General features: G+C 38.9%; 1 protein-coding gene across 7 annotated transcripts in view; it reads right to left on the bottom strand.

The window, feature by feature from the left end:
* The window catches only part of COL8A1 (collagen type VIII alpha 1 chain), a 101,114-nt gene that overhangs the window by 24,773 nt on the left and 53,530 nt on the right, over positions 1-22,811 (bottom strand). For 4 of the 7 annotated variants that reach the window (XM_080375977.1, XM_080375976.1, XM_080375975.1 and 1 more), the window contains one exon: positions 12,309-12,412. The exons of 1 other annotated variant lie outside the window; for it this stretch is intronic. Coding sequence is in view for 2 of the 6 variants with exons in the window: in XM_080375973.1 (XP_080232099.1) it covers positions 2,493-2,540 (48 nt within the window). In the remaining 4 variants the exon portion in view is untranslated. Of the gene's footprint in view, positions 1-2,492; positions 2,583-12,308; positions 12,413-22,811 lie in introns of all 7 variants that reach the window. 2 more of the 7 variants (XM_080375973.1, XM_080375974.1) reach the window with 1 other exon arrangement.

The following is a 22,811-nucleotide window of genomic DNA, read 5'->3' as shown; positions in this document are numbered from 1 at the left end:
ATTCCCATTTTCAGGCAGTAAAATTAGAATTGCTTTGGTTTGTATTAGCTGAAACATACTCAAACCCTGGCCTGCTGTTGTGTAGCTAAGTAAACAGGTATCCACTGCTGGCCCAGATTCTGTCCTCAGTTGTAGTAATATTTTGACTGCAGTGGAGGTAATTCCTATTTATAAGCAGAATAGCCAGTATCACTGAGTCCTAACTTTTCTGTGTTCATTTTATTGATATTGATATTCTGGTGTAGAAATTATCACAGTGGTTAAATGTATCTGGCTTGAAGTGGACTGCAGTGATTGTTACAGAGTCCATTTTACTGCATCTTATCTTGCTAATGATTACATTTAATGGGATATCACAAATGAACAGCTTTATTTGCCTAGCCCCTTTGAGCTCAAAGGAAAATTTCCAAAGATGGAAGAGTTGGAAGATAAGTGGGCGTGTTTCTTTCCTTTTATTTTTTTTTAAAGAAATGTTTTCCTTATCATTCTTTTCATCTATTCAAAACTATCCCAAATTCTTCCTGGAAATTGGGCTGGAGATGTCATGAGAACAGACATTCTTTCATATATATATATCTTTTTTTTTTTTAATTGGCGGACAAAGATCCCATTTAATTAAATGAAAGCAGGCTTTGGATGTCTCTGTTGATGCACAGTCCTACAGGCAGCTGGGGTATGAAGGAAGAACCTGTAAAGTAAACCTATCTATTAAATTACAAGGACATACTTATGTTCAGACTTGACTATTGTTTTACAAGGAACTCCTGAGAAAACATGCATGTGGATCCCATTTCCTGCAGAAGTTTGCTTTAAACACTCATGAAATCAACATAGAATTCTTCAAAGATTCCTTAGCTCAGCTAGAAGGAGGGCTGTAAATGTTCTGCTCATACCCTTCACCATGGCTTTGCTAATGCTATCAGGCAACATGCTTCATACCTGTGGAAAAGGCTACTTCTTTTTGGCCTGCTTTGGAGCTCTATAGGCCAAGTGTCAGCACTGCAATCAGGTCTATAAATCTTCTAGATTATTTGTTGCTGGAGTTTCTTTTGCCATTATGATGAAGAAATAATTGGGTTGCAGAACTCCACCAGTACATATGAAGCTCACTGAATTTTATTCTCTAACAAAAGCATTATTTTGTAAATGGGAAACAAAGTATAAACCTAAGAGAATACATATGTTTTTGATATTTTAATCCATTTAATTATATCATTAGTTTTGCCAAATAACATGACATGGACAAGTTAGATGTTAGCCTTTTTTATAATTTAACCAATGTGATCACATATAGTGTGTGCTGGCTACACACACTATTATGTTTGATCTTTGTCCAACCACAGAAAATTGGTGCAAAAAAAAAGTATGGGAGGACCCTGGGCTTCCAAATGTGTTAAATTCATTACAAAGACATTTTAAACTTACTCATTGTTCAGTCTTGTTCACTCTTGGTGATGATGCCTCACTGACTAAAATTAATAATCCTAAACTGAATTGTTTTGTAAAGAAATTCAGTGGTGCCATCTTTTTTTTTCTTGTAATTAAAATATAGATGATTCTCAAGAAAAACACAACTTGAAGGTTACCACATTTTAAAATGCACATCTATGGCCTTGCTCAGCTGTGTGCTGCCAAAGCATGCACATTGGAAATGAACTGAGATGGCAGTATCCAGGTCCAGAAAAGCCATCATTTTTTACTGCAGATATAACACAGACTTCCACAGTTGCCATCTCTGAATGTGGGGCTGACGCTCTAAATCAGAATGGTGAAACAGGCACATGCTGAATGTTTACTGTTCTCATAAGATATTCTTTCTTTTCTACAGTGCCAGAGGGGGAGGGAGTTAGGCAATGATAATTGTGAAATAATATTCCTGCCTCCTATGAGGACATGCTGCCCCTAGAGAACTAAGGAAATGTCTGGCTTATGCTTTTCCCAATGAATTCCTAAGGACAGACTTAGACACACTAGTATCTCTGAAAGAGGCCAAAGGCAAATTATAAACTGTCTGGTACTGCTGAATTAAATAATGGCTTGGCCCCTGGCTCTAAGATAAACTCCTGCATTGGACTTGGATCCTGTCTGCTTACTCACATCATGGTAAGGGGGTGGCAAAATTCTGGTTGCAAGTCCTGATCTGGTACATCTGGACACCATCGCTCAAGCAGCAGGCTCAAGTTTTAAAAGAACTAGAGATTTTTAAGCATGTGTGTAAAGTTGTTCAAAACTATCTCTATGACCTCAGGCAAGTTCTTACAGCACCGGTTTTTTCATTCCTAGGGAAAAGGCAGGCCTTTTCATTCCTAGGGAAAAAGCACCCTTACTCCCTCTCTGCACGTGTATGTATTGCTTGCTCACTTCCGAGTTCCTACCTCTGTTCCTTTTTTGTTATTTTACATGTTCTAACCCCTGCTCACAAGTTTCTTCCACCTTGAGCATTATAATTTTTACTGGAGAAGGAAAGGAGCAATGAAGAGAAGGAAATCAACAGGCAGTGGAGTTTCTTGTAGTGTCTTAAGGTCCCGCAGCTCACACATCTCATTTAGGACACATCTGGACTTCAGGACTCCAGTCAAAGTCTACAGTGCAGAAACAGAAATAACTTGGCAAGCCACCCTGTGGTGAGCATCAAGATGGTGCAGCCTGACTGGCTAGTGATACCCATGATACCTGATTTAAAGTTAAATCTTTGATACCTCTGCAAAACATTGTAGATGCTTCTGGGACTGCTGTATAGGTATTGCCATGCTTTGCTGTATCTCCTTCAGTTCTTCATTTGCAAAATGGATCTGGAACGCCTTAGCTCTTAATGATGCTGTAATAAGTACATTGATCATTTTGGTGAGGACTATACTAAGTCATCAGTCTTATCTTTCTCATGCTCATGAATGTGTAACACAATAATTTATGAAGAGAAGAAATTTTTGGTGGCAGTTATATGTACTACGTTGTTTCTCACAGTCTCCAGTTCCTGCAGTTGACTGTTTACAGGTCTCACTGAACCTTTTAACTTTAAATAAAGCCACACAGAGACCACAAGTCAGTCTTGATAAGCAGATGCATTTATTCAGGCTCTCTTCAGAGCTATGAGACCCTAAAGAATAGTTTCCTGAAAATATACTTGTCAAGAAGATGATCACTCAAGATAAACAATATAGCGGAGGCCAAAAAAGAAATTAAAACAGGACACCCCACCCCCACCCTGCCATCGTCTGCTTAAGCAAAACCAGATGGATTTGTCTTTGAGGTCCCCAGGACTGGAGCTGCTTTTTTTTTTTTCATGCTAGGTGCCATATTTTGCCTGCTCTTTTTTCCTGGCTTTGCTTTTTTATATATCATAGTGTCTAAAGCAATTATTCACATCAGTTATTCTACTTCATCCATGCAAATTAGAACTGTAGTTGCAGTTAATATGAAACTGTAGGCACTATCGCCAGTTTTTCTTAAATCCACACTGTATTACTTAAGTTCTGTGTGCTATTGCTGCTTCTGAATTCACTGCTTGGTCAGAGTAAATGTGATTCATTAACTCTGTTTTAACCCCCATACAAGCATCCTCCCTAGGCCTTTAATTACAACAGCTTTCAAGAACATTTGCCTTCGCTGTCTGTGATGCCATTATGAGATAGACTAGTAATCTAAAATTAAAGGGATGACACATTTCATCTTGACATTATTCTTTATCCTGGATTACATCAACATTTTGTCAGTTTTGGAGCCACCTGAAATTGCTTGCTTCTGTCAGGTATCTACTTCACTCCAGTTTTAAAACCACCAGAGCAACTGTCTTTTCCAGAAATACTTCAGTCCTAGAAAAGTGCATGCTTCACTTAAAACAAAACAAACCCAAACCAAGCTAAAGCCTGTAAGAAATGGATCTTACTGGAAGGAAATGTTACAACAACCCTATACATTGTGAGAAAGGAATACAGTTTTAGGCTCTGATACTCATCTCCAAGTAGAAAAAGAATCAGAAATTTAGAAGAATCTTCCTTTGTGTCAATGGCATTGTCCCAGTGTACAATTGGAATACCATGGTGGAGCAGATATAACAACTGCTTCTTGTTTGTAGCTAGTCAGTCTCCTGAGAAACAGTGGAGGAACCTTCCTTACTGCCAGCTTTCAAGTACAGCATTTGGTGAGACTAGAAGTCTTGGGGAGAAGGAGGTGAAGAGGGTAAAGAAGCACTGACCAAAAATTGCTCCAGCCTGCTGCAGATTAGTCCATCAAAAAGAGAAAAAAGCATAATAAAGTCGGGAGCAATTGTTTGGTTTAATTTCAGTTTTAATCACATAAGTCCCTGTCATGCTGTAAGCAGCCCAGCTTGCTGAAGGAAGAAAGAAAACAAAACAGGGCATGACTGGGGTAAAACGCATGGGGAAGGCCATGTCTTCTGCATGCACTGCCATCCTGCCATACGCTGTTTCCAGTGATAAGCTGGGTGGGGGAGCGATGCTGCCATCCTTGTGTCTTCATCCATTCAGTTGCTGGTGCCTTTACTTCCACCCTCTCCCAGTGTGGCAGAGCAAGCCAGCCTGGGGCCTGCTGTCCCAGGGACTGCTCCGGCCCCTGTGGATTAGCCCTTTGCTGCTAGGGGACTGGGGGAAGGACTTCTACCACCCTCTATGGCCCCCGCCTTTGGGCTCAGGCTGTAACCTGCTTTTGGAGCTCACCTGTTATGACTTAATGACTAGGTAGTGCTAATGACTGAAAAAAACAGCTGAAAAGGAGCCTCTGAAAGCAGTGGAAAGGCTGGTACTTGCAGTTATATAAAGGAAATACTGCTACTCCTAAGGAAAAGGTACTACTTCTACAGCTATAACCTAAGACGTTTTTCTCTTTAGCACCAAAGCCACACACTGGTATTCAGCTAGGCTTAATGCAAACACTGCACTGGGTAATGCAGGGATAGTCAGCTCCTACAAGCACTTGTGGCTTTGGAAGCTTTGTTTTTATCAGATTCCCTACTGCTGTCTTTGGTAGACAAAATGGGCTTTATATTTAAAAACAATCTTATATAATTTTTCTAATTCCAGAAACAGTCAGTGTACCTCATTTTTGGCAATAATCAAAAGAGAATTAGATGTTTATGTATCCTTATTTGTAACTAGGATGAAAAATGGATTGTTAGCAAGTGTATTTATAAAATGAAGCACACTTTATGTCAAATGGTGTAGCAGTGCATCTGAAGATCAAGTGCTTCTTATCGATATATTTAAATAGTGACTATGGCCTGTTCAAATGTCTGTCGGAGCAACTTTTGGTCAGTATGGATACTATAGGGTTATCACGGGAAATCCTCGAGAGCAGACACTTCTCGCTACTGAAGCTGCCCTGTAGGTGGCGTGCACCATCCACTCAGCACAGGCACTGGCCCAACACCCTGCTTGCATTTTTTTAAAAAAAGCAAAGTAACAAAATCGTGTTCACATAGGTGTCCTTTATATAGGTGCTACTACCCGTGTTGATGAGAACTCTCATCTCATGATAAAGACATTTCTTTCTGCTGAAGGTAAAGCCTTATCTTAAAACACTGTGCTCACCTGCGTCTTTGAATGAGGAGGGTCCTCTCTTCTCCCACACTTAACAGACAGCTCGTTACAGTGTATTCCTGGTATTGGCCAGGGCAAATATGATATAAGCTACACGGTGAGCAAATACCTTTTCTTTCAGTCCTTTCTGGCTTCCAGTCTTTTAGTTTGCGTTTAAGGTTTTCAAACAGTACCTCTTGTTTGTCAAAAGACAAGGGACTTTTGTTTTCTAACTATCCTAGAAGTGCATCATGTTGGAATGTGCTTTGCTCTGAACACATCAAAACCTGCAGATTTTTCTGCTGCTGGGTAGAAAATGGTGGGCACCCGCCCTTTGATCTTCATTCTTCTACATTTAGGGAAGAACGGGAATTAATTTTGTGCGCCTGCAGTTCCTATGCAGTTATAGCTCCCCTTTAGGGATCATATTCGTTCCTGGCTAGGTTTAATTGCATGTGACATGGTGTTTGTATTCTCCACCTGCCCATGGTAGGAGGTAACATGTACACTCATGCATCTATTCTGCTACATTCAGCACTACTAAACCTCAGAGCAAAACTGTCCATGTCTAGGTAAAAAGTGAGGGGAGAGAGGAAATTAAAAGGAGAAGGAAGTCAAAGGAGGATTGTCTGGAGAGACCTATCTTCAGCTCTTCACAACCACTGAATATTTGTGCGAATAACTACTACACTTTTAAGCCAAGTAGGCTGGACATCAGGTTTCAGGTACAGTAAAGAAAATTTAATGAAGGGGCCCAACAACAAAATATGTTTTGTATCTCAGGATACAAAAATATCTTTCTCAAGAAGGACATGAAGGAATGTGTTACACAGCAGCTGGAACAGGTATTCTGGCTGAGCTTGAAGGACAAGGTGTGCAAAGTATCCAAGCATCTAAGATTGGAAATAGATCCCCCATGACATTGTCAGGTATGCCAATGGGAGTTACAGGGAAATCTCACCAGGTACCTCTCAGCACCTATAGGCACAACATGGGCTCATGTGGCACTTATAGTATACACAACGAACTCCTAATATATGATCGTGCTGAAATACACCAGGGGTTGGAAAGCTAGGAACACAAAGACAAATCTCATTTGGAACATTGAAAGAATACACTCTGCAAAAAATCTAGCCAATACCTGGCTCACCTACTGTTCTATCTTTACTATTTAATCCCATTCACCTCCTAAGATATCTCTGAATATTCTGAGCCCAGGAGAGACGCACCGAAAGGTAAGATTAATACAAAAGACTTTTTCTTGTTTGTTGGTTCAGCAGTAGAGACTTGTATACTGGAATTAGTTATTTCACAAAAAGCAGTGGTTGCATTCACTTCTTAGGTACACAGGTAATAAAACCTCTTTTTTGGATTTCTGAGGTTACATACCTCCAGGAAAACAGTCTCCACTTGGTTTAAATTTACTTGAGTACAGGGAATAAAAATGTCGTTGTCTGTGTTGCAGAGGCCAGAACTAAACCTTTCCTAAAGGAGATGTTATAATAATATCCAGAGGATAGAATGAATTCACTGCAGGCAAAAATTATAATTAAAATAATAATAATAAAAAAGTCAGACTCCTCAAAGTCTCCTTTAGCTCAACTACAGACTGTAGGAGATTTCTCATAAAAGCATTTGATATTTTAATGTGACTGTATGTTGGTTGGGAAAAGAGAAACATAACCTGTTAAGCATTAGCATTTTAGGACCCTCCTTCATCATGCTAAATTCAATACTGCATTTTGACAAGAAAACTGTAGGCCACTTGTCTTAATTGAAGCTGGGTAAGCCTTTTAGCTTATCAAATGTCACATGAAAAAATACCAGGCAAGCTGGAGCTGAGTAAGTGTTAAAGCTTTGTTATTATGGTGTGTCCTCAAATAATCATAGAACGCCAAATACATAGCTCCCATGTTCCTTCAGGCTGAGCAGGGATGCCAAGTATCGAGAACTGGAAGCTGTCTATCAGGGATTTTTTATTTGTTTGATACTGTGCAGACAGCAGAGACAAAATACCAAAAATGCTTGAAATCCTTATAACCTTTCACTGCAAACTGTGAACTTTGTCTGCTAAACTCAAATTTCTATTTACACTGTCAGCACAGGCTCCATGCTGTTGCCTTTTCTTTGCCTTTCCAGTCTGTCATGTGTCTAGGGACAGCTTTACAAACACTGCACCGGAGGAAGAACGACCTGCACACATTCCAGACCTTTTGCAGGTTCAAAATACTAAGTCTCCATGTTGTGGATTGTTTAAAAATAGCTGTAATGCAAGCAAAGTAGCATGACATATGCTGTTTGCACCCAAAGCAAGTATTCTTCAGAAAGCCTTTGCTTTGCCATCAGCTGGCATGCCTCACATTCCCACATTGTGCACGGACACCATGCTGCTGCATAGCTGATCCTGTTTGCACCATTCCCCATTTACATCAGGAATACACAGGTGATGACAGAGTATATGGTCCAAAAATGGATTCAGTAAACTACTGCATCAGCTTCTCAACTAAAATATCCCTGACTTCAGCATTGTGCTCCAGCATTCATCCAGCCCTTGTAAACCATGAGCTAGACTCCTGTAGTGAACAAGTACAGGGAAAAGTTCAGCTGTATAAAGTAGAAATTGTGAGAGTGAGTAGATTGAGTAGAAAAGTGAGGGTGAGTGAGCGCTGGCACAGGTTGCCCAGGGAGGCTATGGAGTCTCCATCCTTGGAGATAATTCAAAAACCATGTGGACATGGTCCTGGGCAACTGGTCTGTGTCCCTGCTTGAACAGAGGGTTGGACAAGATAACCTTCAGAGATGCCTTCCAACCTGAACTGTTCTGTGATTCTATGAAACTGTTCCTATGCAAAACTACTCTGAACTGTTAATATTCAACAGTATTTGCATAACTTTTTCAACTGAAAAAGGATATCCTTAACCTGTTACTTACATAAACAACTGCACTGAACTCCTTTGAAACTAAATAGGTTGAATTACGTAACAAATATTTTTGCTGAGCTATCATTGTTAGCTGGGTAATTCTTCTGACTGTATTTCGAGTTTAATTTCATTCTGTGGTAGCATTCCCTAACTTTACAAGACAAAGGTATTAATAGAGTTCTGTGCCTGAACTCTTCAGGATCTAGAAAATTGTCTTGAAAGGCAACATTTCCAGAGAGATTCCTGCACTGTATTTCCTAAAGGAACTCTGTGAGTTCACTAGGAACCATTGTATTGATAAATTATGTAATCGAGGCTTTTGAAGGAAGACTATTCACTTAGTGCTACTTTTCCCTGAGCATGAAAGCTACAGAAAATGTGTGGAAAATGTTTGCAAAGAGATGACCACAGCTATATGCTCTATGTTGTTGCTGCTAATGAGATATCTGTTAATAAACTGTATGCTTCATCATATAAACAGGAGGATTTAAACAGGGAAACAAAGAATTGAATGAGTAGCAGGTCCTTCAGGTCTGTGCTTTGCACAGCCTGGAATCATAAACTTGTCATCATAGTTACTAACAGCAAGCAGGAGGTATCCATGGAATATCCTCAATTCTAATGATCTGTGGAGGCAAGTTAATCTCCTTTTTCTGTGTTCTTCTGTACTAGAGCTTTATGTGTCAATTATCTCTACTAAAGCCCTAAACAAGCCCCTCTTCTTCAAAACACAGACAAAAGCAACCATTGGGTTTATTCACAATAAAGCTTGGATTAGTTAACGAAACCACATTCACCAACAGGAAAGGAGAAGTAAATTTCTAAGCTATTGAATAACACTGTTATGTTTGGAAAGGCTTTTTCTTTTGTAACTCCCATTTAATTTCTTCCCATCCTGAGCTGCTGAGAGGAATCTGAAGCTAGGTTTTCATGTGTGACTAAAGGAGTCCAGCAACTGACTCCTGTTTAAAATCAATGGTCCTGGAAATGTAAGGTAACACTTCCATAAACACGTGAGTAATTTGAGGTTTAAGTTCCATTAAAAATCACCTAGTACCTCCAGCTCCCCAAACCAGAGACAGGGAAAAGGCAGACTGGTAAACTAATCCTTATTATCAGATAATCAGGGATTGAATGAAGGAACATAAAGCACAAGAAAATGTGGAGGAAACTGAGGACTGAGAAGATGACTATGTTAAAGAAGTTTGTACACTGAAAGGCATAAAAGAGAGTTCAACAGGAAAAGGGATAGACAGAAAGAGTATTGGACTATATAAACTGAAATATTACTTTCAGTTGCTTAGTTTTAATTTGATTTTGAGATACAACCTCAGTAAACCTATATAAAATTGTATAACTTTATCACCTGACTCAGTGTCTCTGAATTCAGCACATTTTTTTTGTTCTGCTTTCTGATTAGATTAAAAAGTGTCTGAAGTTAAATGTGCGTTCTGATAACCTTTCTGAATAGTTTTGCTTTCTTCATTTCAATTGTCATTTTTCAGTTTAAAAATATTAAAATACCACATTTGGGTAGGTAGTGACTACCATGACACTGTGTAGAAAACCAAAGCAATTTGAAGCAAGCTAGACATTGAGTACATTTTTTAAATACCTTATTGCTTAAATAAAATAAACTTAAATCTTTTAGTCTAGCAATTACTTTCAGATGTTTGATTGTTTATCTTTAAAGAACTGTCACATCAACCATTTAGAACTGACAAGTTCTAAATCTGACAAGTTCTATTTTGATGTCTTCACAAGTTTTCTCTAACATCTGCTCCCTGCCTTAGGTTGGGAACTACATACTCATCTTCATTGTCTCTTGTATTTATTTAAATTTTGCTGCATTTTATTTTATTAGAGAAAAAACTTAGCAGAGCTGTTTGTGGCAAGATTTAGTTACAGGAAACCCAAAAGCTAAGTCCCAGTTTCAGCTGAGACAATTAGACTGTTGATTTTGGTAGCAGCTCAGGACTTCTATTGGACGCAAATGCCTTTCAAGTCTATCTGCCAGTTGATGCTCAAGTCTGAAAATTTTCTGTATCCTTGCTACAGATAAAGGGCTTTGTTTCCTTTTAATTTGAGGGATATTTCTATACAGACCTGAATGCTTTGCTGAAATTCTTCTCTATTCACTGGAATAGATTAAAAAGAAAAGGAAGTAACATTTTCCAGAACTTTCAACCCTTTTTTTCAGGCTTTTTTCTCCCTTATTTCTCTATTCCTTGATACTTGTGAATTTTTGAGGGCAGTGTTTTTCTCAAAGCAATTCTGCCATGCATGAAAAGTAGCAGGTGCTAATTTGTAATGCTTAGCTGAACTGTTGCTTTTTTCTCTCTAGTAAGTATATTTAATAGCTCATATTACTGTTTCACCTGCTGTAGGTAAAGGACTCTGTAATACTGAACATATGTATACTGAATTTATCTATATTATATAACACAAGAAGATCATTATTAAAAGGTTTGAAGAAATTGCAAAGAAAAAAAAGCAGTGTTCTTATACAGTCTTTTCATCAACTGATATAGAAACTTTGCAGCTGAGTTATCAAAGTCCACTGCCATTCTTGGATGGATGTTTTATTGCTAGGTGGATTGGGCTCTAAAACTTTCTTATGGATGCCCTGGGAGAATGTAAATACTAGCTGGGGAGTGTTTTAGTCTCTATTAACATTTTGTGGGCTGGAGCCTTGGGCTATACAATTTTTTATTTATTTCCTTGTTTTTACTCAGACTTTTATAACACCTGACATAGGGCAGGTCACAGCAGCCGATGCCGGGTGAAATGGTTACCAGGGACAGCTCCGGCAGCGGACACTGCCAGAGATCCTAATACCCTGGCACTGCACCAGTCCACCCCAGTGCCTGGAGAAATTAAGTGGGTTTGCAGAGTGGGGTCTCTCTTGCCAGGGCTCATGCTCCAGACGAGTGTTTGTAAAGTCATGTTTATGTGAGTCTACTGCTTTCATTTTAGACAAATTGTGTAGGATTTCTCTGCAAGAGAGAAACACAATTGAATGTAGCATTCATCCTCCTTAAAAGATGTTCAGAAAGTCTGAGGAATTTGCGTGATTAATTCTTGACATGTGGATTCTTTTAATTAGCTATCTAGAAACAAAAACAGTGTGCAGGACACTACTGCAATGCAGCTTGTTAAGCAATAATGCATTTTTTTTTCCAAAAGTCACACTTGATAACAAACAATAGTCATAGGATGACTGTGGATACGATGAGCTAATGTCTAGTTGTCAGAAACTTTTCCATTAAGACTCAGAATGATGTTTAACATATTCTTCCTATTATTGAGCTAAACTAAACATTGCATTAAACATGGATTTCCTAGTGCATGTTACTGCTTTTTATTTTCACATGTGCATACATATGGAAGCAGACACGTGTACCTAAGTATTTTGGATCAATATCAAAATGACATCAATATCATGGTTCACTCTATTCCCAGGATATAATGCTTTTTGACATTTCTTTTTTAATGAAACCTGTCCTTACTCATTCCTTACCATAAAAACAGATTTAAAACAAGATTCTTTAAACAAACATGAAATGCCAAAATTATCTGTTCTCTCCTATTAAACAATGGAGAATGACTGAAAGGGTAGATTTTAATTATCTAGGGAAAAAAATGAAATGCTGCTGAGGATGATCATCAGGATTTATGTACCATATATTTTTTTGTCAAAATTCAAAAGCTTTGGTGTATAGCAAACACTTGAATAACTTATCAAATCCTGTGTAGACACTAGCTTTAAGACAACTTCAATTTTAAGCCTTTGTGCTTTGTTTTTGGCATGATGTATAACTCATTTAGTTTTTCAAAGCTGGATCTACTTACATTTAGATTTCAGGAAAGGGCAGGACAGGCTGTTTGCTTTTCACTTTAAGAGACCTAGATTTCCTGATAGGCCTGTTGGTACTTTGTTGATTTTAAGTTGGTCCCTTGAAAAAGAAAAGGGGAAAAGAAAGCTTGTAAGAAATGTATGAGCACACTCAACTATTTTCAGAAATATTAAGGAATATTGGCCAATATTTTCAAATCTAGTGGCTTGACATAGACTTTTAACTCCATATTCAGGCTTCTTACTGAAGGTTTACTGTTCAGAAGTATGAAAACCTGGCAACTCATTCACTTTGAGTAGCTTTTTCAGTTGCTCATGCTTGTGAAAACTGATGTAGCAGTTTGAATATGGACTAAAAATCATAACGTTTGGTATTTTTGTTGGCAATCCTGTAATAATTATTCTCTAAATGAAAATATGGGTTTGGATTTCAAGAAAAGTGCCTTGAGCCTTGTTCCCACCCTTTTCCAGAGACACTGCATAGCTTTTTCAGATATCTGGGAATAAAATTACCAGTCTGAAGGACAGCTGAAAAACTTTTACTTCATCTCATCAACAACTAACCATGTGTGTTACCCCATGAAGATGTACATATAAATCTTTTTATGCAATGTGCAACATAAAGTCATTAGTTCCCAAGAGGCTCGGATTGACACGATGTGCTTAGAACTGCCGTACAAAGTCCCAAGCATGACTGCACTCAGAGTGTGAGGATGCTAACAAGAGAGCCACAGGCAATGCTAATGTCCTATATAAACATAAAATATGCTTATCTATTTTATAGGTGAATCACTCTCATGAAGTACCAAGTCATATGTGCTTCACCTGACCCAAATCTCACTGACATGACTGGAAAGAGTCCCTGTGATTTGGTGGGCTCAGCTGTCATTGAGATATGGCTTCAGTGTGATGAAGTCTGACCTAGATGGTGAATTCTGGAGACCTGTGCTCCAGCTGGAGTGTGAGCACATACTTCAGTGCTTTGCTAGATCAGAGCTAGGGGAGGACCCAGCACCTCCCTGCAGAGCCCCCACTTCAGCTGCTGACAACACACTCCATTTGCTGCTCAGTGTCCAGCCCACATGAACCCACAGGCTACTAGAAAAACAGCTCTTTGATAAGCAGGGTAATGCCCTTCATGTGCTGATTGGCTTTGTGGTGAAAACTGAGGTATTTGGCCTAGGATCTTCCTTGTCTGTGCTTTTACTCTCCAGAGCCACTGGTTACCCAGTCAGAGTAACTCCAGAAAGCCAAACACACCCAAAGGCATCTCTCCATTTACTTTAAGCATTTTATCAGCCAGGGCTGATAATGCAAACAAGAGTAGTGGCTCCTAACCTCTGCACAGCTGAGCTTCAGCAGTGCTGTGTACCCCAGGACCCAGTGGGCCCCAGCGAGCCCCAGGGTGGTCTGACCACCACAAGACTATGGTTACCCTAGAGGGAGGAAGCATTTGGAGAGGGAAGAGAGCCAAAAAGGAGCACTGATTTCACAAGGGAAATCTGTGAGTAGCTTGACTTTTACCTCAGATTTATTCAAGCCCATTTGAAACATGCCTGCTACCCTCTCTTTCATCTGAATGCCACACCTAGGCTACTGTAAGGTCTTCCTCTTTCAAATCTGACAAAAGAATTAATTACATTTTGGTCAAAACAGTACTTTTTCACAAAAGCAGCTTGAATCTTGTAGACAGAGGAGCATTTTCTGCCAGAAAGGAGATCTCAGAACATCAGACCAGGTACCTCCAGAGCACATTGTTGCCAACCAGCCCTTGAACTTCTGGTTGCTGGCTGGAATCTTTCTACATTTCAGGTGGCTCCAGCTGCCTATCCAGCCCCAGCATGGGCTCTGAGAGCTGCCACATGAAGCTCAGAGCCCTTGCAGAAAGTAACTGGCTGCTTTTCGAGGCCCTTTGGTTTAGATTATGGATTAGATTAGTGACAAAAAAGTTTACTGGCCTCTGGTGTCAAACTTATTTTTTACATTTTCTGTAATGATTGCCAGCTCAGTTCTCTGGCAATACCAGATCTAGCACTGGCCGCCAATCGACCCTTTGCTTTGGTAGACAATCCATGGTGATTTTCTCTTGACTCCCCCCATCTCACAAGTGGACGCCTGTTCAGCTTGTGGTGCAGTTTATCAGATGCACTGCCACCTGGAGAACCAGTAGGAAAGATTATTTCATTATTTGCAATTGCTTTTGTCCAATTCATCTGAGCTGCACAAAGAAATGTGGATTTGAAACCTTTCTGAGAGGATTCTAAAGCCTGGAGAGCAGAAATTGCCAATGCATTATGCACTCATTGCCATTTGCTTCCTAGTTTTACGAAGAGTAGCTTTTTTTTTATTTATCCTACCAAACAGTCCTTCTCCTTCAAACAATGAGTCAGTAATTCAGAACACATCTACGCCCATTCCACACTTTTAGAGATGGCTCTAGGCTACACAGGTCAGCTCTGGATACAAAACTTCTCTACAGCTTGCAGGAGTTTGGGTTTGGGGCTTTGGCTCTGCTTCTTGTGTGGATGAAGGAAAGTCAGAAGTAGCTTTGAACAGTTAGTAAAATGGAGAGCTGCCAGACTGAAGGGGTTGGCAAGCTACTTTGCCTGTGCCTAAGAAGAGAGGGATTAGGCATTTCAACCAAACAGCTCATTCCTGCCTCCTGTTTGTACCATCCATGCTGCTGTTACTGCCTTTGTGGGATTAGAGAGAGGGTAAAGGAGTGCCAGTGTGTACCAGAGGGCCCCAGTACAGCAGCAGCAATCACATCTGCCCCTTCTACCTCCAAGTGGCAGCAGGACTCCTCTGGCTTTCTGCCCTGGTCCTGTCCTAGTTCCTGTCCCTCCAAACAATCAAGAAGGTACAGAAAAATGTGTAGATGGTGATGATGGAGACAGTGAAAGTGAAGGGAAGGTCTCTGGGTGTCCTGCCTCTGGGGAGAAGGGGAAGGAAGGAAAAGAAGTGGTCCCAAGGATAAGGGACAACTGTAGAAGCAGGAAAAGTACCCTGTCCCCTCACAAACTTCCCACCCACAATCACCTCAGTTCTCAAAAAGCCAATACAACATCACTGACACAGTCCCCACCTTTCCCTCTGACATGCCTTTCCCTGTCCCAAACACTGCCACTACCCCTGCTTGCCTTGCCAGCTCCAAGGATGCCCTTGGCCAGCACTGAGAGTTTGGTTTGCCACACAGTGTAACCAATAAAAAGGCCAAATTCTGCTTCCTGTAAATCATCCAGCAGGGTCCTACTGACTTTTCTGAGAGGAACTCCTAGCCACTTTGAAATGTTGTTCTCTTTAACACTAATATATTAGTATTATTACTATTCCTATCATTAATTATTATCATTATTATTAAATTTTACTACCACCTTCACTACTACTATCCAGCTCTTCATGTCCTGAGACCAATCACTTCATGTGCATTCTTCCATTTATTTACTTTCAGAACTGAAAACCTGTAACGGTGCCATTTTATTTTTTTTTAACCTGAAAAAATAATCTCATGAAAGATTTCCTTTTCTCCTCTGTGTTACTCAATCACATGGAGATCCTGATATATATTAGGACTATTTGGAGAAGTTCCAAGTCTAAACCTATAATGTTGGGGAACATTGAAGCAATAGAAGGCAGTCTTTTTTGTTATGGAGAAAATAAGCCTAAGGCGGCTTCCTGGAGAAGTAAGGGAGGGAGAGAATATGAAAGAGAGGAGGATGAGAGAAACTATTCCTAAGAGGAAAGTTAAGCTTTAGATTTCCTGATTGGTAGAGTTTCATTTCATCACTCTGCTTTTAAGAATTACTTAGTGCAAACCTGTAGCTGAATGTACAAGGGAGAATTTATTTTCTGTATACTAAATCTTCACATATTCCAAGGTGGCGTGCACTCTCCTCCCACTCCCAGTCTGCTGCCTGCAGGTATTAACTGGGTTTTCTGTTTGCAATTCAGGTGCAGAAAGGAAGGCAGAAAATCACTGTGTTCTCTCCCTTAACACAGAAACAGCATGACCCCTGGTTTATTTAAGTAGTCACATGAATATAACTTCTATTTTAAGTATAAACTTAAGTCCTGCTGATTCAATATTGAGCCCAAATACAAATGACTTATGTGGAATTAGTTTTGCACTGAACTGGATCTACTTAGTAAAATATTTCAGTCTAGTGTTTGAGGGAGAAAAGAGGAATCTGGTAAATTGCTGCAAATACCTCTGTAGCAAAATGACCGTTGTACTCCTAGCTTGTGTTATTTTCCAGGGAATTTTTAATTTTTTTGTCAGAGAGAACTACTGTGGAGTAGAAGCCTGCTTTGGAGAAAAGTCACAGGAATGTGTACACATAATTACATCTTTTGAAAGGAGCACGCTACATAGGATTTAATAAATTGTACCAGAAAACATTGACATCCTGGAACTGACATTTGCAACTTCAAATACCAGCTTTCCAAGCATAATTAGTGTCCTTGTAAACATTCCAGTATCAAAATTGGGACTCACTTTGGACAAGCCAGTCCATAAACTCAGTATTATATTTTTCCCCATTTCTTATTTCCTTTTCCAATGTTCCTGGGATGACAGCTGTGATATTTAAAGCTAAGAAATAGTAAATTGAAATAGCATGTTTTAAAGTATTTATTACATTTAATTACAATTTATAATTCATTCATTTCTCCTGACATTGTTCTTTTTTTTCTTGAAGTACCTATGATTCCCATCCTCCTTTATGCAAAACACACAAATACGTTTACATAACTACAGCTTTCCTCTAGTCACACACCAAAATAGAGGATAGAGAATATGAAAATTACTTATGACAGATGAGTCACATTAATATTTTGTTCTAAGCCACGAGAAAAATGAGACACAAGGGGTAGGAATCAGAACAGATCAAAACCCTTAGTGCTTTATGATTCAAACCCACAACTATCTACTGAGGTGCAAAATGTTCTTTTTTCAAATAAGTGTGAGAAAAACACAGAGTTTTGTACTGCAAATGCTGGCAGCACACAATGTTGTAACTAGTCTCAGTATTTTGAGATGCTTGAATCATAACCAAAACTTCAAGTAACACTAGGTAAAAACATTTTTTATATTCCTTCACAAAAAAAAACCAAAACAAACAACCCAGACTAAAAAAAATTGAGTTTGCCACAGTTGTTTCAGAAATGGTGTGCCAAGTTTCTAAAAGTGACTGATAATAAAAACAGAATAGTAAATTCAGAATCATTCAGATAGTACTCCCATTAGCTTTTTACCCTATTTCTGTGTTGCTAAAAAAATCTTGTATATTCTGTCTTTGAAAAGAATCATTCCGATAGCCTTTTACAGGTACTTTACTATTCTAGTGCATATGGCTAACTGAGGCTGTATACAAAGCACTATCTTGCTTCCTATTTAGAGGACAATAAAAAGATCGGTCACTTTGGGTACATTCCTCGTACGTTACCACTCACTATTAGACATAAGAAGAAACATTTGCCACTCTATCTGATGTTGATCAGGTAACATTGTCTGTAATTTGGGTTACCGCCGGGTGAACTAGGTATTCTGTTTCCTGAGATGTAAGTACTCTCTTTTTTCATTCCCTCTTCTTGACCTAGTATCCAACAGAGAACTCAAGTCAGGAAGATGGTAAGCATCTCACATGAGCTTGTCAGCACCCTCAAGCCTTGGGAAAGGATGTGCTCCTCTTGGTGTCTGAAAGAGGCAGGCAGGGACCTCTGTCCAAAGGCACTATGAGTGTTCTTCCTTGGCAGCACAACGGGTGCTTCAGTACGTACCTGACAGACACTTCAGCCTGCCAAGCCCCAGTTCAGCAAATACTTAAGTGGGGAGGGATGAGACATGTATTCCCCTGACTACAGTAACTTCAGTGTCACTGTACATGTGCTGTAGACTGTACAATTACTCTATAGGACTGGAGCTGAGCTGTGTTTCTTATCATGACAGTGGATTAGGTAGGTAAGTATTAGCTCCGCTTGTTTGTTCTTCCAGCTCCTAGCAGGGGCCCTGTTCCCACCCACTCCCCATCAAAGTCTGTCTTTTCCGCACATGATAACAAAAGTAGCTGTCACAGTGCATACGATGCTGGGCTGGGCTGGGTTTATGCCACTTTTTCATTCTGTGTAGGAGAGTTTAACCATGGAAAGTGAACAGAAAACGTATGGCAAAGCAACAGAAAAGATGAGGGATGAAGATTCAAGAATTAAATGGGTAGTGTTGACCAGACAATTCCTGTGGACTTTATTCAGAGAAATCGTGGCTAAATAATAGGAACCGGCACAACGCTTTGAGTAGTAATGGTGTTCCCTTAAGCCAATAAAAGCAAGTTCTCCTTTTTCTCCATTTTTAATTTACTTTATCATGCCTGTGGAATTTTTCTGCCTTCTTAATTTGTGCAATACTTTGGATTTGTTCTATAGGTATAAAGCACATTTCCTATCATCCATCGAACGTCAGTAACTTGGTTCTTTAGGATTAGGCTATTGGAGTCTATTGGGGTGTGATTGCAAGGAGCTTGCAAATAGGTATAGTTGTTGTACTTTGTTTATCTCACGAAAATTCAGTGGATTAGTTTTTGTTTGCCAGGCCATGTGTGAGATATTTGCCTTGAGGTAAACATAGACATTGGGTAATGGCAAGCCATTTCTGTAGTGATATGGGAACTATCACAAGATGTGTTTCTTAAAAGTGGCTTATAACTGTGATAAGCTTCTCAGGCTTTTCAGCCAAAGCAATTCCTACAAAACCACCTCCCCAGAAAAGGTTTGTAGGAGCATGCTGAACTGCAATTAAATACTAGGCCTCCAAGTGCCAAGAAGATTATAGGGAGGTATTATTGGTCCAGACAGAAATTTTGCCAGGCCTTCAGGACAGAATTATGTAGCACTGCATGTTTCTCTCTGTTATGTTTCTACACCATGAACTTGGACAGAATTTTAAATTTATGATGAAATCTAAACTCTGTTAAGACTACTGAATTTCTGTCTTGAAATTTTTCCCAATTCTAATTAATACATACAAAGATTTGCTAATGCCAGCCAAGACTAGCTATTTCTAGAAGAGGTACCTGTAAAAGGAAACAGTAGGTATTAAGGGCATGGTGTAATTTAAGTCAGGTTATTTATGTATGCCTCTTAAAACCAAACCAAAGCAAAAAAATAGAAAAGTAAACTTTCCAGTTCCTTACTACTGCCAATCTCAACAAACCTATTCTTTATCCATCCTGGAATTTTTATCAGCGAAGTCTTATTTTATAAAGAAAAGTGAAGTGAAATGCACATTTTTGATATAATCTAATAAAAAGTCAGAACACATAACTTGCTAGCATAGCGTGCATTGACAAATGTCTCTATTTACCACAGGTATAGATAGTGTTCCTTACCCTGATTGGCACCAGCCAACTCTTGCTGCATTGTTTATTTGTTTGGCTGAACTCCCTGAACCACATCACATCCTTTTATGTAATTCACCTTTAAAAGCTAAGTGATAGCTGTAAGGACTATGCTAACTTCTGGATAATATATTTGAAAGAATTGTTCTAAATACCATAAATATAATCATGATGAAATATCAGAGCAGAGAACAAACTTGACCATCATCTGCATATTCTGCATGGGCAGAAATGAACAAACAAACAAAAGTAAATTCTATACTCCATTGCTGAAACTCAGAAAACTGAATGGACACTCTGCATCTCTGATCTTTGGCAAATGGAAAAAGCTTAAAGGAGAGGAAACTGCCAAACAGTTTCTATGTTAGCGTTATAGAATTTCACATCATAAAGAAAAGGCAAAACTTTTCTGTTCAAGTCTCTAGAACATTGAGTTGCTAAAGTAATTAAACATGTATCTCATTTATTTTTGAGAGTAATTAAGTGTTATACATTGAGTTATGTACATTATTAGTTTCTTTGCTGAATCAGGGGCTTAAATCAAACTGGTAGAAATGCTCCTATACTTAGCAGAGAGCAAAATTTCAACTGCAGAAAACCGTGGTTTCCTTTTTTTGCCATACTTTTTCTCTTAAGTAAAATCAAAACAATTAAACATACTCAAACAGATGTGTGTCTACTTAGGTTGGGATGAGGAAACAAAAAGGAACATGGCCTACTTTTATTAATAAAAACGTAGAAATATTATATTTGTATATTTCATCATAAAGTAAAATGCTTTCAGGTTTATAGTAGCAAAAGTAATATGTTCAAAATGCCACCCTTGGAAGTAAAATGCTTCTGTGGACTGCAAAGCATGACTGCAAATCCCCCTTAGGGATTCATTCATGTTGTCCATTCCTTTTAAGGCAAGATTTTAGGAGTTTCCCATTACATGCAAGCAGGAGAATTCCTCTCCATGCTAATATAGTACATGATAAGCTTATGCCAGTGGCTTATTTGGTGATCATTACAGTAGTACCTAAATATTCACATATTTATCTCCACAGTACCTTGTGAGGTAGGGAAGAGGTACTGCTCCCATTCTGTAGCTGGAATGAGGCTAAACCCTCTCCCCAAGGTTGGTCAGGAAGTGTGTAAGAGATGTGGGGCACAGGAAGGAAGTATTCCCTGCCTCAGGGTAGTGCCTCAGTCCGTGGGTCAGCCTTCCTTTCTACAGGAATGTGAAGCCTTATCCAGGACCAGCAGCACAAACACTGCTTGTGTGTTTGAAGAAATTATGACACATCCTACCTGAACGGTGTTTCACTTGGGATATGTCCTGTGACCTCAGCCAGATCTCATGTTTCCCTGCCCCTTGCCTCTCTAACCCCAGACAGCACAGCCTGCACTCCTTCAAGGACAGAATGAATTATTTTTATCTTATGAATGTCATTAGCTAATTAAAAGGTACAGTATGCACTGTGTCTCTACCATGCTTGGAATTTCTATTCCAAAATTTCATCATTTGATGTGATTATAGAGGTGGTATTTATACATGTGACTGTACTAAACTCCCAGCTCTACTGCTATGCAAATTAAAGGCTTTCAAGAGACAGCAGTTACAAGGTGAGGTGTATGACAAGTCAGAAATGATGCTCAGATGTCATGCATGAGTAATGAAATAAAACGTTTCAAATGCCACTGAATATATTTAATTAATAAAATGGGCTTGTAAAAATGAGAACATTAACTAATGACTTTAAAAGAAGCATTTAAAGATTTTCTCAAATTTATACAACAAGAGACAGCAGAAGCACCACAAAATACAGTAAGTACTTTGGCTTAGCTGAAGTCCTACAGACAGAAAGAACATTTGGATGGGAATATAGCTAAGCACAGATTCTGGAAATAATTCAGCTATAAAAAGCCACAGGAGTCCAGGCTTTGAAGAATTCCTGAGAACATTCTGTGAAGAATAAAAACATGTACTAATGCTAATTCTAAGGAAAGATACCTTTTCTGAGTTGCACAGAATGATTTTGGTGATAAGAATGTTTCTAATCATAATCCTAAAACTTCTGAAATTATGAATGTGTGTGGAAAGTATGGATTCTAAGACACCGGCAACATTCTGGCCAGCAGAATGGAAACAATATCAAACATAAATCAGATGTATCACTTTAGATTAACTGAGAACAAGTTCATAATGATGTTAGTTCATTGATTTCATTTGATATTTTCATAAATGTAGAATTCAGTCTAATGTCAGCCTTTTCTGGAGGTGGCAAGAAGGATTTTGATAGTGGAATGTATTGGTTACACCCAAAGTGTTATCTGTACTGTAGCTATCTGAATATGGCAACAGAACTCTGTTCTGGAGTTCACACTGCAATTAGTACTAAAAGGTACTAAAATAAAATTTGCTTGCATATGGGAGACTGACTCCAGGAGTTAACTTCTCTTTCTTTTATCCCTGGTATTTTAATCTGAATTCATTTGAAATCACATGCTATGTCAGTTTTAAAACCATTTTCTAGGTAAGTTCCACTTTTCTTCCAGATGACATCAGAGTGACACCAAAGTCAAAGTGATCTATTCAGTTGTAACTTCCCAGATGGATCTACCATTACCTGCAGATAATTTAGATGCTACATGTGGTAGAAAATAAATCTGCCCTCTGTTTCCATGGCTTAAACTATTGAGAATTTAACAGACTTAAATACCTTCACTGGTGTCCAAGTCATATGGAGATGAGGAATTCCTAGAGACTTAAATATTATTGTTGATTTCATGTGTGATGACCTCAGATACCATGTTCAGAAGTGGTAGTCTAAACCTACATGGAAGCATGGAGTTAAACAGAATCTTTGGCTTTTAGAAACTGGAAAAATACCTTTCTTTCTTCAAAAACTGATGAATGCAAACAAAAATATAAAACGATTTACCTTCCACAGCAGCTGGTTAATGCCTTTAATTTATTAGACAATAATACTACAGGGCTAACTGGGGTAAGTTTTAGGTTTGGTAAACATTAAAAAGATATCTCAAGTCTTGGCAGGATAGCTGGCAGGTTTAGTAGATACCTTATTTAGTTATGATAGCAGTAAAACAAAAGATATGTTTTAA

Source organism: Falco punctatus (genome assembly GCF_963210335.1).
Source record: "Falco punctatus genome assembly, chromosome: 2".
In the NCBI taxonomy this organism is placed as follows: domain Eukaryota; kingdom Metazoa; phylum Chordata; class Aves; order Falconiformes; family Falconidae; genus Falco; species Falco punctatus.
Note: the sequence above shows the minus strand (reverse complement) of the source record. Positions and strands in the feature narration are given on the sequence as shown.